We start from the raw sequence: 17,223 nt of genomic DNA on the forward strand, positions 1-17,223 counted from the left end.
TCCATACATCTACAGGAGACAAGTATGTGTTACTGGGGTCTTATTCTAACCAGGAAGCGTGTGTCAGTCCAAGCAGATTCTGCCTAAAATAACTATGAATTATTACTATATGCACAGCCCAATTGATTATAAATTATAATCTCATGTAAAATTCTTGTTTTTACATGCTTACAAATTAAATAGGAATGAAACAATACAGCCAGGTCATGATAAGATGCATATTACAATACACAGGTCATGATCCATGGCTTGTTGTGATACATATATGTACATCAAATGGTTCATTTCCCTAGCCTCGTCATACCAAATCCTCTGATTAGATGGCACATCTTACCTGTCTAGCATTCTGCATCAAGGAAATGAAAGAAGGATTGGTCAGTTCAGAGCCTGTATACTCTCTCAGTTGGGTACCCGCGAAGAACCGAGTTAGAATTTCAATAACTCATTCTTATCGTAAGAGGTGACTAACGGGATTGGGTGGTCACTGGCCAGGCTCGCTGACTTGGTTCACACATGTCATCGTATCCCAATTGTGTAGATTAGTGCTCATGCTGTTGAACCCTTGATTGACTGGTCCAGATTCGATTATATACGGACCGCCATATAGCTGAAATATTGCTGAGGAGGTGTAAAACTAAACTCACTCACTCAATGGGTTTCCATGTTAATTCTTTCATGGGTTTGCACCATGAAACAAGTGGTCATCATGGCACATGTCATCATCACATCTTTTCAAAACATTTATATGAAGACAAAATTATGTTTTACATTATGATGTATGTTATAGGAAGACATTGATCCAAATTTTAAGAGAAGCTAATCTGTGCAAAGATTTAGAATTAACATATTAAGCATGTTAAACATGTTTAACATAATGTTTAAGGTGCAGAATAATTCTTGAAATAATTTCAAAAATTGATTAGCATTCGAAATACCTGGTGTTATCAGCGGGTTATTTTGAAATACCTGCCTGATTCATCTGGTTAAAATTTAGACATGTACATTAGTATTTATTTGTGGGCAGGTAAGTTTTGGTCAGGGCTGGCAAGTTTTTACATCTAACCAGCCCTGTGGTCTGGCTGAAATTTTGGGACTTTCATACCCTGGTGTTAATCAGTCTATGTAAAAGTGTTAGATTACCATGATTATACCACTAATACATTAATAATCATGATTATCATATACACATGACCTTCAATTGGATTTGGAATGGGGGAGTGGGGTAGCCTAGTGGTGGTTAAAGCGTTTGCTCTCATGCGCCAAAGGCCCGGGTTCGATTCCCCACATTGGTACAATGAGTGAAGCCCATTTCTGGTGTCCCCAGCCATGATATTGCTGGAATATTGCTAAATACGAGGAGTAAAACCATACTCAGTCAGTCAGTTCAATTGGAATGAACAGAGATCAGATTTCTTCTTGGTGAATGCTAAAGTTAAATTCCCACTCTTAAAAATAAACACATTTCTATATCTGTGAGATACTTTTGTTGATGATGTTATTCTTAATTCTTGACTTGAGTCTTTGTTTTCTAAAACAGTTAAATATTTTAGAAAATTCCTGAAGTTTAACATTAAATTTGGGTGAGATAAATGTAGTTGTACACATGGTTTTACAGGAAGCGCTTGCTTATAGAGGAGTTAACATGTACAAAGGTTGACCCAATATACACAGTCCATACTCCTGTCCATACTCCTGTCCATGTCCGGGCTCTAAGTCATCACAGATTAACTCAATCATGTGGATAGAAAAACTACACTTTCCACTCAGGTTTGCGCTCTGAACCTCCCTAGCATTTAAACTATTTCCCATGACACATGCATGAACACACTCTCTCTGATTTGAAGAGAGCTCTGAATTTATGTGAAAACACCTACCATGCTATATTAAAACATTTAAAAGTTTCATGCCATATGCCTGTGCACACAAACACAAGTACATACATAGTTATGTTCAGATATACTCAGTGCCAATACAGTACAACACTGCAATACAGTCAGGTGATAATTATGTAGTCAACATTCTCACTCAGTGTTAGTAGTTATAGATAGCAGAGCTGTGAAAAATCTAATGTAAATGTCGCGGTATTAGTTGTTGGAGTGGCAACAGCTGTTGAGGGTGAGGCAAACTTGGTCAAATTAGTTCCGAAGATCAATATCTGTACACAGTGTAGTATAGCTGAGTTATTGCATCAGCAATGAACCTGAACAACATTTTGATTCTCTGTGGTACAAATTTACCAGAAATGTCTTCTGAATATTGCTAGGGCCACCCCTAAAATGACCCTGCACATAATCATGCTATCATATTTAGTCAACACTGCTATGTCAAACTGTGATGTCTCAAACTTAGGCAAGCCGTAAAGATCCGTACTTGAATTGATCTTCAGTAACCAATGCTTGCCGTAAGAGGCGACTATCGGGATCGGGTGGTCAGGCTCGCTGACTTGGTTGACACATGTCATCGGTTCCCAATTGTGCAGATCGATGCTCATGCTGTTGATCACTGGATTGTCTGATCCAAACTCGATTATTTACAGACCGCTGCCATATAGCTTGAATATTGCTGAGTGCAACTAAACTAAACTCACGAGTCACGAGTCACTCACACATTGGATAACTTGAAGTACTTGTGTAGGTTCCTTCAGCTTTGGTACAACTGTGTTTGACTGTATGTATTCAGCTTACCATGTCATAATGACACTCACTATTTGTAACATGCTAGATCCACCCACTCACATGTTGAACAGCATTTCATTATTAATGCATGTTCAGGAGATCAGCGTGCACTCAAATTTCATTTTCTGCTCCATAGAGCAAATTTTCAACAAAGAATTTTCCATATATAGAAATTATTATGTATTTCAGATTTAGTTCAGATAAAAACTTTGAATTGCTTGTTTTTTAATTTGATTAAATTTGTATAAAAACTGATCCATCAAACAAATAGGATGTTCAATATTTAGGCCAATCTCACTAACTTATTTAGATAATGAAAGATGATAAATAAAGAGAACAACAGTTAAAACAAAAGGACAACTAGTTTTACTTCAGAATTGCCGTGTTAGTTATTTCTTCTGTCAGGCATTAAATTATGGGGGCGGTGGGGTAGCCTAATGGTTAAAGCGTTGGCTCGTCACGCTGAAGATCCAGGTTCGAATCCCCACATGGGCACAATGTGTGAAGCCTATTTCTGGTGTCCCCCGCCGTGATGTTGCTGGAATATTGCTAAAAGCGGCGTAAAACCAAACTCAGTCAGTCAGTCATTAAATTATGAGACCATGGTGTGCAACAAAATAACAAAATTGTTCACTGCATCACATATATTATCTTGAACATAACGAAGTAAATACAGCCATACACATTTACACACAGTTGCTTGCCACTAATGAAGAAAACTGTTATTTTCCTTCAAACAGTGGTTGAAATAATGCTGTTAGGATTTCTCCTGTATTTGGTGAATCAAAAGTAATACCTTCTTTTCTTCAGTTTGCAATTCATTGTCACTAGAATCAAATATCTATGAATCTTTTTAGAAAGAATGTTTTATTACATGGAACTTGTCTATTATTTATCAAAATAAGATATGCGAATTGAATGTTTACAAGCCATGCAGTAGTGTATCTTCTTTTTGAGCCGACCTACCACAGTAGGCTAAAAGTAACTTTGTCACAATGTATAGCTTGTTTGCTTAACAAAACACATCCCTGAAATGTTTCAACGTAAGCAGTTACATGGCATGTTATTTTAATGCCTTCATAGCAAACAAAGTATTCATGAATAAATGTTATTCATTACCTTTTATTCGTGATGCCTCATAGCATGTTTGATTCAGCCCCAGGTTGAAAGATAGATCAGATTTAGAGTTGTCACAATTTTATAATGTCAATTAATCTAGTTTGCTGAAATGCCAACTCATACAATTTTATCATATTCATTACGAATAAACAACACGAAGTATGCGACTACGATGGCAGTAAAAATATACACATTTTCAAAAATAATACATTAAATTAAATTATCAATAGCATACGTACCATACACAATAAATTGCAACCCCATTTTATTCAGTATCAAGCTATATGTGGTAACTTACTACTGATTTAGATGAGTACAATGTTAATAACAAGTTCTTAGATAAGTTAGAATATCTATATATTTTTTTATTAAATATGAAAATTCTTGAGGAAAGGTTAATACTAAGTTTTTGCATCAGTTTTTTCCCAAATTCTAATTGGGCGAAATTAGGGTTGGCATCTCTGAGTTTATCACTTGACTTTATTTCTTTATTTGTACGTTGAGAACAGCCATACAGTGCTGCAGAAGGTTTCATTGGCTCATTACTTACACATGAGCAGCTCTGGGATTAGTCTGTCTCAAGTTCCGACGACCGCAATAATTTCCCTTTCTCCCAACCCATTCTGTAACAGAAACATCCTAAATTAAGCATGCCTAGATTTCTTCAGGTTCAGTTTCCGCACCCATTAGGACTCTTTTTTCATTATTCCAGACGAGTGCTGCATTAAACATCAACCAAAAGAATACTCAATGTCTTTTCGAGAGTGGTCAATGTAACAAATTTTATGTTTGAGATTCTAAGATGCTTCACTAAAAGATCAAGGATTTATCAGGCGATAAAGTACACTTTTTGCTTTACATCACACTGTATTGACGTCACTACTCTATTATATCGTCTGCCCCCTCGTAATGAAACGTACACTTGGTAACCGACGTCACGATGAATGTCATCACCTTGTACAGTCTCATACAATAAACTACTCCGTAGCGCCCATTTCTTGGTTTACAGTTGCTTCACTCGGCTACCATCACAGGTGGAACATTACGTTTAATGTTTTCGATGGAACAAATGTCTTTTGGGTTGAGACAAATTTCATGTTTGGGATTGCATTTTGTGAGTGAAGTACAAATTCTAGTACTTTTCTATTTACTGAATGATGAAATTCATATTTTTTTAAGAAAGTGTAATTGCAGTTATACCACTTGTTTCAAAATTTGAACATATCATTTTGCCTCGTAGACTTTGGCACAGATTGCATGCGGTAATCAAAATGAACATTCATACCTAATGGTCCCTGTACATTAGACATACACCACCACACAAGACTGCACCATAAATAAAATATGAGTTTCTTTGATGCACCCAACACTCTGCTGCATCTCAAGTTGCAGATGACTTACGAGTGATTAAAAGTTTCATAAGAGCAAGCTGTAAGTGCCAGCTGATCTAGAAGTGGCACAGCTCATGATGAAGCAAAGCTGAATGTGCTTGAGTCGTTGAAATTGCTGACATTATTACCCCCATCATTGGATCAGTGAGCACAACAACCCAAGCTGCCTGTGAGGCACTAAAGAAGGTTAACCGTCACATGACCATCTCATCCCACCGGGTACCCTTTCAATGCTGGGTGATCAGAAGTATTAAATGATTTATGATTGAACTCACTTGCCTACGGTGAGACTACATGTGTTACATGTGTTTCGTTGTGGGGCAGGACTGAAGTCCTAGAAACACACAGGAGTCAAGCTGCCAAACACGGTCACCCATCCAAGGACTCTCCGTGACCAACGTTGCTTAACTTCACAGGACCAATCACAACCAGAACTCTTAAAGCATGTTATTACCAATTCATCAATGAATCTGATGCATGAAATACCAGAAACTGCTTCAAGATTTTTCAAACTGATGTACCTAAAATCAAGTATTTTAGGGCCACATGCCATAATGTAACTGAAATACCATTAAAAATGGCAGACTTTTGATGTTAAACAATGGAGACATCAATGTACAAATCTGGATTCTACAAATTTCCCTAGACTGAATGACATGGCTTTGATCATAGTTAACCACTTCTGTTGTCTGAAGTGCCTGCCCAATGGCTGGAAGGTCAATAGTTCAATGGCTGGAAGGTTCAAGGTGTGTCGTACCAAAGGACATAAAAGTAAGCTGTTTTTGTTTTCCTGGGACTTGGCATTAATGAACAGGCCAGCTTAGTGAGTGAGTGAGTTTAGTTTTACACCACACTCAGCACTATTCCAGCTATATGGCAGCAATCTGTAAATAATCGAGTCTGGACCAGACATCCAGTGATCAACAGCATGAGCATCAATCTGCGAAATTGGGAACCGATGACATGTGTCAACCAAGTCAGCAAGCCTGACCACCCGATCCTGTTAGTCGCCCTACGACAAGCATAGTTGCCTTTTTTGGCAAGCATGGGTTGCTGAAGACCTCTTCTACCCCGGATCTTCACGGGTCAGTCAAGGTGAGAGTCAGTAAACTGTAACTGAGTGGTGAATTCAACATGCTCCAGCAGGGTTTTACCTTGACTCACAAACATGGGTGTACAGGAACCCCCAATTGTTAGTCTTAAGGGTAATAGCGGGCCAAGTGAGGGGCCTGTGAAGGAACAGTGTCGAGAACTGTATGCTCTGGTATTATCTTTAGAGCCTGGAATAAATAATTGAAAATGAGGACTGATGGATGAAATGTACGTAACTGCTCTGAAAGACTCAACCTGAGTGATGTATTCAACATGTTCCAGTAAACTTGGAGGATTGCTTTATCAAACCAGTATTAGACTGATAGAGTTCCAGAAGGAACACATTCATGCATGCACAAGGTATACATACAAGTGCAATTACCTTTCACCAGCATCTTACCACTTTTCATTGGCACATCAATGCGCAGATTGTCATTTTGCTATCATACATTATTGAAAACAAAAAAATCACATATCTTATTCATTCTGTGTTAGAAATATAGAATCAATGACATAGGGTTTGTTACCATGATTACCATTAAAACTTAATGGAATCGTACTTAGTTACAGGAAAAATTCTAATCCCAGATCACTCAGCTTATGTTCCAGGTTTGTCAGCTCCTTACCCTGTTGTTGTCTGGAGTGGTAAACATCTGAGACACATCAACATTAGGCTTTGTTCCCATGTTCAGCTGACTGGCCATCATGTAACCAGTGTGTGAAATAGTTTCCAAATTTTGCTAGCCTGTCCGGCTAGCTGTGCCTGAAAGTTACTAGCCCACAAAATAATAATTATTCACAAGCCCGAAATTTGAATGTAGAAGCTAAGCAAAATATTACAAAAATAGATGAGAATAAGATATTGTCGGCATGAGACGGGTTACATCATTAAGCTGCTAATATGATGAACATTTTAATCAGGCCATAATTTTGCAGGTTTTAAAAGTGTATTGTAACTTAACAAGTCGGAAAGTGATATATTTACAAAATGACACCATGAAAATTCACTAGCCAGTCGGGTCAGTGATTGGAGATTTACTGGCCGACTGAATTTTTGCTAGTCATGGGCTAGCGGGCCAGTGACTTTCACACACTTCATATTATAACTTGAATACTGTTGAAAGAAGCATTAGGTGAGGTGAGGTGAAATTGGGTTTTACGTCGTGCTTGAGAATATTTCGCTCATATGACGACGTGCATGCGCGTGTATGTGTATGTGCGTCTGCTTGACCTAGCCCAGACTTAAGCTGGTTTTATAGTGCTAGCCCACTGAGATACCATGCCGCAGTGAAGCATGAATACCCCACTCAGACACATTATACTGACTCCGAGCCGACCAGTCCTTCTTGTACCCATTAATGCCGAGCGCCAGGCAGGGACCAACAAGTACCATATTTTAACGTCTTTTGGTATGACGCGGTCGGGGATCGAACCCCCGACCTTCCGCTCTCCGGGCGGACACTCTAACCACTACACCACGGAGGCGGTCGAAAGAAGCATTAAAACCAACTAACTCACTGGTATTGGTTGCTGTTAGTTAGATTGAACAGTAATAATGTTTCTTTTTCATCGTTTTCATCTTTTTGTATTCGTTAAGAAAGAATAAACTGCTTTTAATGCAAAAGAACTGATATTTGTACAGTAGAGTGCAACAAACTTACACATGTGTACTACAGGCAATACTGTGATGGTGATTCACTGTGTGGTGCAACCGAAGGTGGATCGTTTAGGGTTTGAATCTCAAGGTTTTGGAGAGGATTGAAACCTGAAATATGCATTTTATTTGACCGGATGGAAGTTTGTGGAAGAGCATGATTGCGATGATGTTTCCTGTTGCAGAACCATGCCTACCCCGGGGATGAGTTGATGCCTCTGAGTTGTAAAGGCCGATATCGGGGAACCCAGCCCAGCAGGGGTGACATCGACGACTCCCTTGGCAAGTAAGTAGAAATCTATGGTGCCTGACATGTAGTTGGTGTGGTCGTATCTTTATACGTATATCCTCAAGCATTTTCATATTTGCCCTGTGACAAAAGAACATGCGTGCATAGCATAGTAAGTAGGATTTTAGAGTTCAGAATGTTTGTTGGGATTTAGGAAAAATCCAGCTTTGTATATGATTTAACTTTCAAGTCTCTAGCTAGTAAAATGTTTTTCTGTCCAGTAAGTCAGTTCCAAGAAACCCATATATTAACTTTGTAATGTTGCCAGTAGACACCAAATGGATATGTATGAGCTAGTTAAAACAAAGATGGGTACAGACTCTGAATTAATTCAAGAAACAGGGGACATAGATATCCCCCATCATCTCAGGCTCATTTCGATGAGACCCAAACACATGATGTCATCTTAACATCAACAATGTTGTACTTGTCATGTTTGAATAAATGTGTGTCTTTATTATGTGATCAGTAGGAGGGGAAAATGATATTTGAGATCTTTGTACATCTATCAAAATATGCTGTTTGTTTTTTTCAGTTTCACCCTGACCCTCATTGACAGTCTGGACACTTTGGCGGTGAGTACAACAGGCAACATGTTCATTGTGTGTACATGTACAAGCGACCACCTCCGTGGTGTAGTGGTTAGAGCGCCCGCCCGGAGAGCGGAAGGTCGGGGGTTTGATCCCCGACCGCGTCATACCAAAAGACGTTAAAATATGGTACTTGTTGGTCCCTGCCTGGCGCTCGGCATTAATGGGTACAAGAAGGACTGGTCGGCTCGGAGTCAGTATAATGTGTCTGAGTGGGGTATCCATGCTTCACTGCGGCATGGTATCTCAGTGGGCTAGCACTATAAAACCAGCTTAAGTCTGGGCTAGTACAAGCAGCCGCACATACACATACATATGCATGCACGTCGTCATATGAGTGAAATATTCTCAAGCACGACGTAAAACCCAATTTCACCCCACCTCACCTCACATGTACAACCACCTTCAACACATGGTGTCCACATGTACCCTTTGGTTGTTGCAGTATCACAAGGTTGGTTGGCTGGTTCATGTTTAACACCACACTCAGCAATATTCCAGCAATATGGTGGCGGGTCGTAAATAATCGCGTGTGGACCAGACAATTCAGTGATCAACATCATGACCATAGATCTATGCAATTGGGATACGATGAGATGTATCAACCAAGTCAGTAAGCCTGACTACCCGATCTTCTTAATAACCTATACGACAAGCATGGATTGTATCACAAGGGTATAGGTGTTCTCAGGTTTATATAAACCTGCAACTGGAATGCCCTTCATAACCATGATAACACCATCATCATCATCATCATCATCATCATCATCATCATCACCATCATCATCATTGTGCAGGTCCTCTATTGTTGCCCTATGTACAGGTCCTTTATTGTTTCTATTCTACAGGTACTGGGCAAGATAGAGGAGTTTGAGCAGGCTGTCAGACTAGTTATTCAAGATTCTCGCTTTGATGCTGATGTTGTTGTCTCGGTCTTGAAACCAACATCCGGGTTCTCGGGTAAGCCTTGGTTATTCATGCCCCATCACACGATGCCCCTGGTACTAGTGCAGTAAGCAAGTACATCGTCTGAAAATAGAACAGCTTTGTAACAGTTATTCAAACATAAGAAAGGCATTTCATGAATAAATACTTTCGTCTTTTACATGTAACTTTGGCTATGGTTTATTGTGTTGAAAATATATGTGTGTTTGGTCATGAAATCATGTCTGATAATAATTTTGAATACCATTTCAACACATGCTAAATTGTATCACTATCAGCAGGGATTGGTTGATTGTTGTTTTACGCCGCACTCAGCAGTATTCCAGCTATATGGTGGCTGTCTGTAAAAAATCCAGCCTGGACCACACAATCCAGTGATCAACATAAGCATTGATCTACACAACTGGGATACAATGACATGTGTCAACCAAATCAGCGCGTCTGACCAACCAATCCCGTTAGTTGCCCCTCACGACCAGTATGGGTTGCTGAAGATCAATTCTAACCCAGATCTACATGGATCTTATCAGCAGGGGAAGCCAGAGATGTCAGAATAGGTCACAGAAGCACAGAACTGCAAAATCTCAATGTTCAATGGATTATTTTATTCAACACATATTTTCTGCATTTAATCTGACCATGCTGTCTCACAAAAAAATGATAATTCTACACTTGTACATGTAATCTGATCATTATGATTTGTAGAAAATCACCTAAAATTCACTTGAAGAATTATCCGGGTCTAAAATGAATTATGTCTAATTGTATTGAAGCAGAACATGCTAGCTGGCGAAGGTGTTGAGCCATTGAACTGATTATACTAAGCCACTGTTAAATATTGATATATCATCCATCTCCACTGGGAGCGGCTATTGATAACTACCTGATGCTGTAGCGTTTAATGCTAAATAAAACAGTCCACTGAAAAGAATAACAATCTTGTTTCCTACACTGATTCCAAACCTTGTGTTGCCAACAACAAGAGTGTGAAAGCTTATACTGGAAGACTGGCAAGCCTTCAGGGACACACAACATATTCAAAAGAGAATTTTAAAAATAAAAAGACAATAGTTTGAAATGTCATTTAAAAAAAAAAAAGACAATGCTGAACAACCAAGACTTGATCCATTATATATTTAAGCCAAGAAATATAAGAGAGTGGCCTGACCTGATTACGACAGACGGTAGTTAATAGTTAATGACGAGGCAGGTGTGATGAGGCTGGCACTCCTTCAGATCAGGATGCTGAAACAGGATGTTGTGTTAGGATGAGGAAATGGTGTACTGTCAGGCAATGTGGAGTCATGGGTAGAACGGTGAAAGGCCCTGTTCATGGTCATACTTTGAGATGTGTAGGTGTGGGGCTTGTTTATAATCTGATCATGATGAGGTTTGCTGGGATTGTTTTGAAAACAATATTTTGTTCCAGGAAGTGTGGGAAATTATCATTTGGCCTCCACTTTTAGACACATTCACAAATAATTTATCACTGAACAAATTTTTGGAAAATATATGGAATACCAGGTGGAATTGTTTTTATGATATTGCACACTCTTAAGGAAAATAGTTATGTGACTGCTAGCAGAAAAAGGGGGGTCTCTCAGCAGAACCCACACATCTAGCAGATTATTCAATGGTTTCTGCATCAGACGTGAATTTTAGGAATTGCATTAAAATTTAAGTGTATTCTAGTAATATGATTCAGATGAAAAATATATAATTGAATAAATCATTGATACTTGTTTCCGTGATATGTGTTGGCATGAAGAGAGTGGTGAGAGTACTTTGCTAAACATTCATCTTGTTAGTATGACTGGTTACTATAACAGTGATAATCTAAGAATATATGAAAATATATGAATAGTGTTGAAAAATAATATGGATCAGCTGGAACACACTCTAATAGAAGCAAGTTACCTATCCACTAGCTTTGTGTCAGCACGACTAGTTGCCCAACGTAGTGCCTCTCTGGCCATCAGACCAAGATCTCTGAAGATAGCAACACAATGTCACAGTCAGTTCTTCAGAAAAAATATATATTTTGACGTGCATGTGTATGTGTGTGTTGCAGAGGGCTGCTTGGTGGCCATGTTGTGGCCTCCTACCTCTTGAAGAAGGGGAAGGCCTTGTTGTGGTACAACAATGAACTCCTAGAGATGGCCAAGGAAGTCGGCGATCGTCTGCTACCTGCCTTCAATACCACCACTGGCATTCCATACCCCAGGGTAGGTACACACGAAATGAATACCTCCAGTGTAGGTACACAGGTACACAGGCATTTTGAATATCCCCAGGGTAGGTACACAGGCATTGAATACACCCAGGGTAAGTACACAGGCATTTTAAATACCCCCAGGGTAGGTACACAGGCATTGAATACACCCAGGGTAGTACACACACACCACACACACACACAACACAGGCATTTTGAATACCCCAGGGTAGGTACACAGGCATTGAATACCCCCAGGGTAGGTACACAGGCATTGAATACCCCTAGGGTAGGTACACAGGCATTGAATACACCCAGGGTAGGTACACAGGCATTGAATACCCCAGGGTAGGTACACAGGCATTGTATACCCCTAGGGTAGGTACACAGGCATTGAATACCCCTAGGGTAGGTACACAGGCATTGTATACCCCTAGGGTAGGTACACAGGCATTGAATACCCCTAGGGTAGGTACACAGGCATTGAATGCCCCTAGGTATGCAACCCCTAGGTAGGTACACAGGCATTGTATACCCCTAGGGTAGGTACACAGGCATTGAATACCCCTAGGGTAGGTACACAGGCATTGTATACCCCCAGTTACACAATCATCAGTGTAATGTACTGTGACATGTGTTCCAGGTGAACCTGCTGCGTGGAATGGAAGGCAACATCCTGTCACAGCACAAGGACACGTGTACTGCTTGTGCTGGCACTATGCTGTTGGAGTTCGCTACGCTCAGTCGTCTAACAGGAGAACGCATATATGAGGTGGGAAATCATTTTTGCCTATGAACAGGCTACATTGTATACAGAAAGGCTCAGTGGGAAAGGACCAGGGAGATGGGACTGTGATGAAGCCAGGGGCTGGACTAGGATGCAAGGGACAAGGGCCAGAGGGCAGGGACAATGATCAGAGGGCATGGACAAGGGCCAGTGAGCAGGGACTGATTGGTGGTAGGACTTGGATCAGGGGCAGTGACACGGAACAGGGGTGCAGACAAGGATCAGGGGTGGGGACTAATGACAGGGAAAAGGACCCAAGGTGAGAGGCAGGGGCCAGGCCAGGTGGGAGGGGCCAGGCCAGGTGGGAGGGGACAGGACAGGTGGGAGGAGACTGGCCAGATGGGAGGGGACAGGACAGATGGGAGGGGACAGGACAGGTGGGAGGGGACAGGACAGGTGGGAGGAGACTGGACAGGTGGGAGGGGACAGGACAGATGGGAGGAGACAGGACAGATGGGAGGGGACGGGCCAGATGGGAGGGACAGGACAGATGGGAGGGACTGGCCAGATGGAGAGGGACAGGACAGATGGGAGGAGACTGGACAGATGGGAGGGACAGGACAGATGGGAGGGGACTGGCCAGATGGGAGGGGACAGGACAGGTGGGAGGGGAGAGGACAGGTGGGAGGAGACTGGACAGGTGGGTGGAGACTGGACAGGTGGGAGGGGACAGGACATATGGGAGGGGACAGGACAGGTGGGAGGAGACTGGACAGGTGGAAGGAGACTGGACAGGTGGGAGGGGACAGGACAGATGGGAGGGGACAGGACAGATGGGAGGAGACAGGACAGGTGGTAGTTATAATTTTTCCTTATCCTGACTCATGATTATTGCTTATCTCCCTTCTTCTTCGACGGTTGAGTGAAAACCTTGAATCCTATTCAAATTTACTGAAACGCTCGTACAATCACTCGACCAGAGTTACCTCCCTTGTTCCCGCCAAAACCGGTCCCACGTGACCTAAGCCAGTCTCTTTCCACTCGCTCCTTCATCGCCCTAGTCGACGGTCGGGCGGTCCTTACGAGTCCTAATTGCGGCATATATCCTTCATTTTTCGTCCTTACATTACAAATTGTGGCCGCAGATTGTATTTTGATCCATATTGGATGCTTCTAGATGTATAATATCATGTAAATTTCTACTAAAATTCCGTTGTTTTCACTCCGTTGCTGGTGGGGTTTGCTCAATGGTGGCATGTCAACAATGCAGATTGAGACTATCTGCGTTTGATCCACATCCTGTTTGCTCCTCTTGTCGCCTTCATACGTTTTCTTTTGTATCACGATGTAATATTGTAATAATTTATCACCACAATTGTTTACTAAATATTTATCAGCCTGCTTACGCAGGTCAATAGATAAACAGCATCGTGTCAACAAGTCAGCAGTAAGGGGTTGCTCTGATATAACAAATAGTAATATGTCACAACGCGATATGGAGAAAATTCCAAGAATTTCTGCTGTTTCTATCACGCTTTCAGAAACAGCTGCGCAGTCGACCTCCAAGAAAAAGTCACCTCAGATAGAGGAGACTGAACTACAACTTTTAGCAAGGAAGAAACGATCGTCTAGATTGTCTGCAAAATCTACATCTACAAAATCTACATCATCTATGTCTACTAGATCATCTGATACAACTATGACATGCGCTAATGCCATATCTCTCGACTTGATAGATCACCACCGGTTTTAGAACCCAAGAGATCATCTTGACTTCATCTCAGAGAACATCTACTAGTACTCCTAGAGAGTTAGCGAAGCTCAGGTTCGCAACAACATTCATCAAAAATCGCCATCGTCGAGAAAGAAACATTCGCCCCAGCGTGATCATCCACCACCTCATCAGGGTTCGCGAACCCTCGGACAGACAATCAACATAGATCGCCACAAGCCGCCTCTCACACTACGAAAACATCTACTGACCATTCAACCTCTATGAGGTTGGCGGAAGGCTCGTCAAACCAAGCAACTGTTGCACTTGAGACAGACAGAGCTTTTACATCGGACGGAAGGTTCACGAACCCTCAACAACAGAGATACAAATCAACCTTTCGCGAACTCGTCACGCTCAACAAATCCATCAGTCGATCAAGATTTTGTAGCCAGTATTACACGCCAAGTAGTTTTAGCTATGCAACAACGATCATCATCAGATAATCAACAGACAACTACACATGTTACATCAATGGATGATAACATTCAGGAAGAGACACACACACTTCAGAAACGAGTTTTCAAGAAACAGAGGAGTCTACAATCTATCCAGACGCGGAAGTATTATCTTGGATAACAGATGGGTTACCAATCGCATCACCAATGCACAACGAGAATTCAGAAGAGACTTATCGCATTATAGATGGCGATCTTGAAACTTTAACTATACCACCTTTTAAACCTGTATCGCAGGTTTCATCGAACCTCAAGTTAGCATTTGCGAATGCTACAAGACATCAAGGTCAACACAAACCAGCATTTAATGCGAGCTTGTAATCCACATGAAATAAGAGCATTAGCATCAACGCTCGCATTACATGGAAATTGCTTGTTATCATCTATCATGGAAGGCTGTTTTTGGAGATCTGACACGGTGTTTGCGAATCACTATCTACGAGATATTGCTACAGAGGATGTATCAGGCATTGACCAGTTCGGGACCACTGATAGTGGCTCAACAGCTCACAAATCCAACCAGACATTGAGAACCCTAAATATCACGCTGACTTGTAGACGCTAGGCAACTCTTCAATTGCCACCAGCAGAAAGTCCATGTCAATTGTCTTATTTCATAAGTCAAAACATGAGTGATATAAACCTTGTTAAGTAATAGTCCTTACTTAACGTATGGGTTGCGATTCCAGTTTAGATAATAGTCCTTACGTTTACATATGGTTCGTTCCGAAATATCTGGAATACTAGATGATCTAAAACCACAAAATCTATAAGATTACTTCTCTTAATCACTTAAGAGTAGGTGGTCCCCCTATATGATAAATTGACAACTGAATGCGGCAACAGGAGTTATCAGGGGTTAAACAATCAGACTGTATATAGACAGCCACAGTGAATCCCGTAGGTGGCTGACCCACCACCTATTACGTGGGATTTCATAAGCAATAATCATGAGTCAGGATAAGGATAAATAGGTTATTTTTATGATAAAATTAATATATTTTTCCTTATCCTGACTCATGCTCTTTTGCTTGTCTTCTTCTTCTTGCGAACATAGTGGAACACTTGTATCTCCTTATTTGAAGCTCCCTTCAAAATAAAATCACTAATTGGTACTCACCACGAGTTGCTCCCCTTTGTCTCCCCTGGCGGGAAAAGGTGTCGCCACCCTCTGGCCATGTGCTCCACTCTCTCCTTCTTCGCCCAGTGAGCAGGATGTGAGAGCGCCTTGTGTCTCCTTACACACATATCCTTTGATAATCTCTTAGTTTTACCTCTCATAGGTTACTATAGAGGTATAGCTAGTATCCTTTACTATTTGTATTGATTAATTATCGTGATTTCTACCGTTTATTCACACGTGTATTCGTGATTGTTCAGCTAGCTTTACGCTCATGAAAATCTGTACGATTTGTAGATTACGCTTTTTCTGCCTCCCATCCACATGTAATATGCCCTAGTTGTTCTCGCCCGGTGTGCGTTTAATTCACGCGTTGCAGTTACTGCATTAATTTATCTCATTCTGCATTTAATAAATATCATCTTTATGCCTTTAAGACGTGCTGCAGATAGATCACGCAAAACAAGGGCAAAACATGGCAGAGAGTCCAGATATTCCTTCCAGTCAGCTGCTATGATCGACCCTCTCCGCCTGGTGTTCTGCTAGAGACCCCTGCGCAGAGGAACGTGGACGCAGTCCGTTACTCGAAGAAACGACCGCCTCCCCAGACATCCCTGGCCATTGCAGACTAAGTCTAAGAGGGCCTCATCGCCGCCTCAACGCAGATTGAGGATTACCCAGGGCAGCGCCAGACTTCCAAAGGAAATCTACGAAGACAGCAAGAACTTTTCAGCCGAGATCGCTCCAGCAGCAGAGTTGGGCCTCTACGATGATCAGCCGATAATCATCCCCGACTTACGCAGAAGAAGCGACCGTGTCAGCGACTGTGACTTCTGCAGAGATCTCCATGCAGCCTGATGCCTCTACACCGACGCCAGACGCCATTGATGTGAACCCATCGCAGAAAAGACGACGACGACTTCGCCACAGATCATCCCAGAAGACATGATGCGGCAGATTATGAACATCATGGAGGACCACTACAAACTGCGCCAAGCAGGGTCCGAAGCCAAGGCTCCAACGTAGACAGCACCCCAGAGGCACCCCCGTCAACGTAGCAGCCAAGACGATGTCACCTTCGCTCAAGGAAGTCCCGCACCACCTTGACGAAGCGACCTAGATGTACAGCCTTCAAGGGCTAAGGCTGGCACGGGAGAGATCATCACCATCTTCGATTTCA

The 17,223-nt window shown here is 41.6% G+C and overlaps 1 protein-coding gene across 1 annotated transcript in view; it reads left to right on the top strand.

The window, feature by feature from the left end:
* LOC124278487 (ER degradation-enhancing alpha-mannosidase-like protein 3) overlaps positions 1–17,223 on the top strand; it is a 45,661-nt gene that overhangs the window by 1,962 nt on the left and 26,476 nt on the right. The window contains 6 exon segments of the mRNA XM_046714194.1: positions 8,117–8,217; positions 8,756–8,795; positions 9,659–9,743; positions 9,746–9,770; positions 11,827–11,980; positions 12,611–12,739. Coding sequence (XP_046570150.1) covers positions 8,117–8,217; positions 8,756–8,795; positions 9,659–9,743; positions 9,746–9,770; positions 11,827–11,980; positions 12,611–12,739 — 534 coding nt within the window.

The sequence above is a fragment of the Haliotis rubra genome, unplaced genomic scaffold (assembly GCF_003918875.1).
Source record: "Haliotis rubra isolate DU_JTF1 unplaced genomic scaffold, ASM391887v1 Scf1062, whole genome shotgun sequence".
In the NCBI taxonomy this organism is placed as follows: domain Eukaryota; kingdom Metazoa; phylum Mollusca; class Gastropoda; order Lepetellida; family Haliotidae; genus Haliotis; species Haliotis rubra.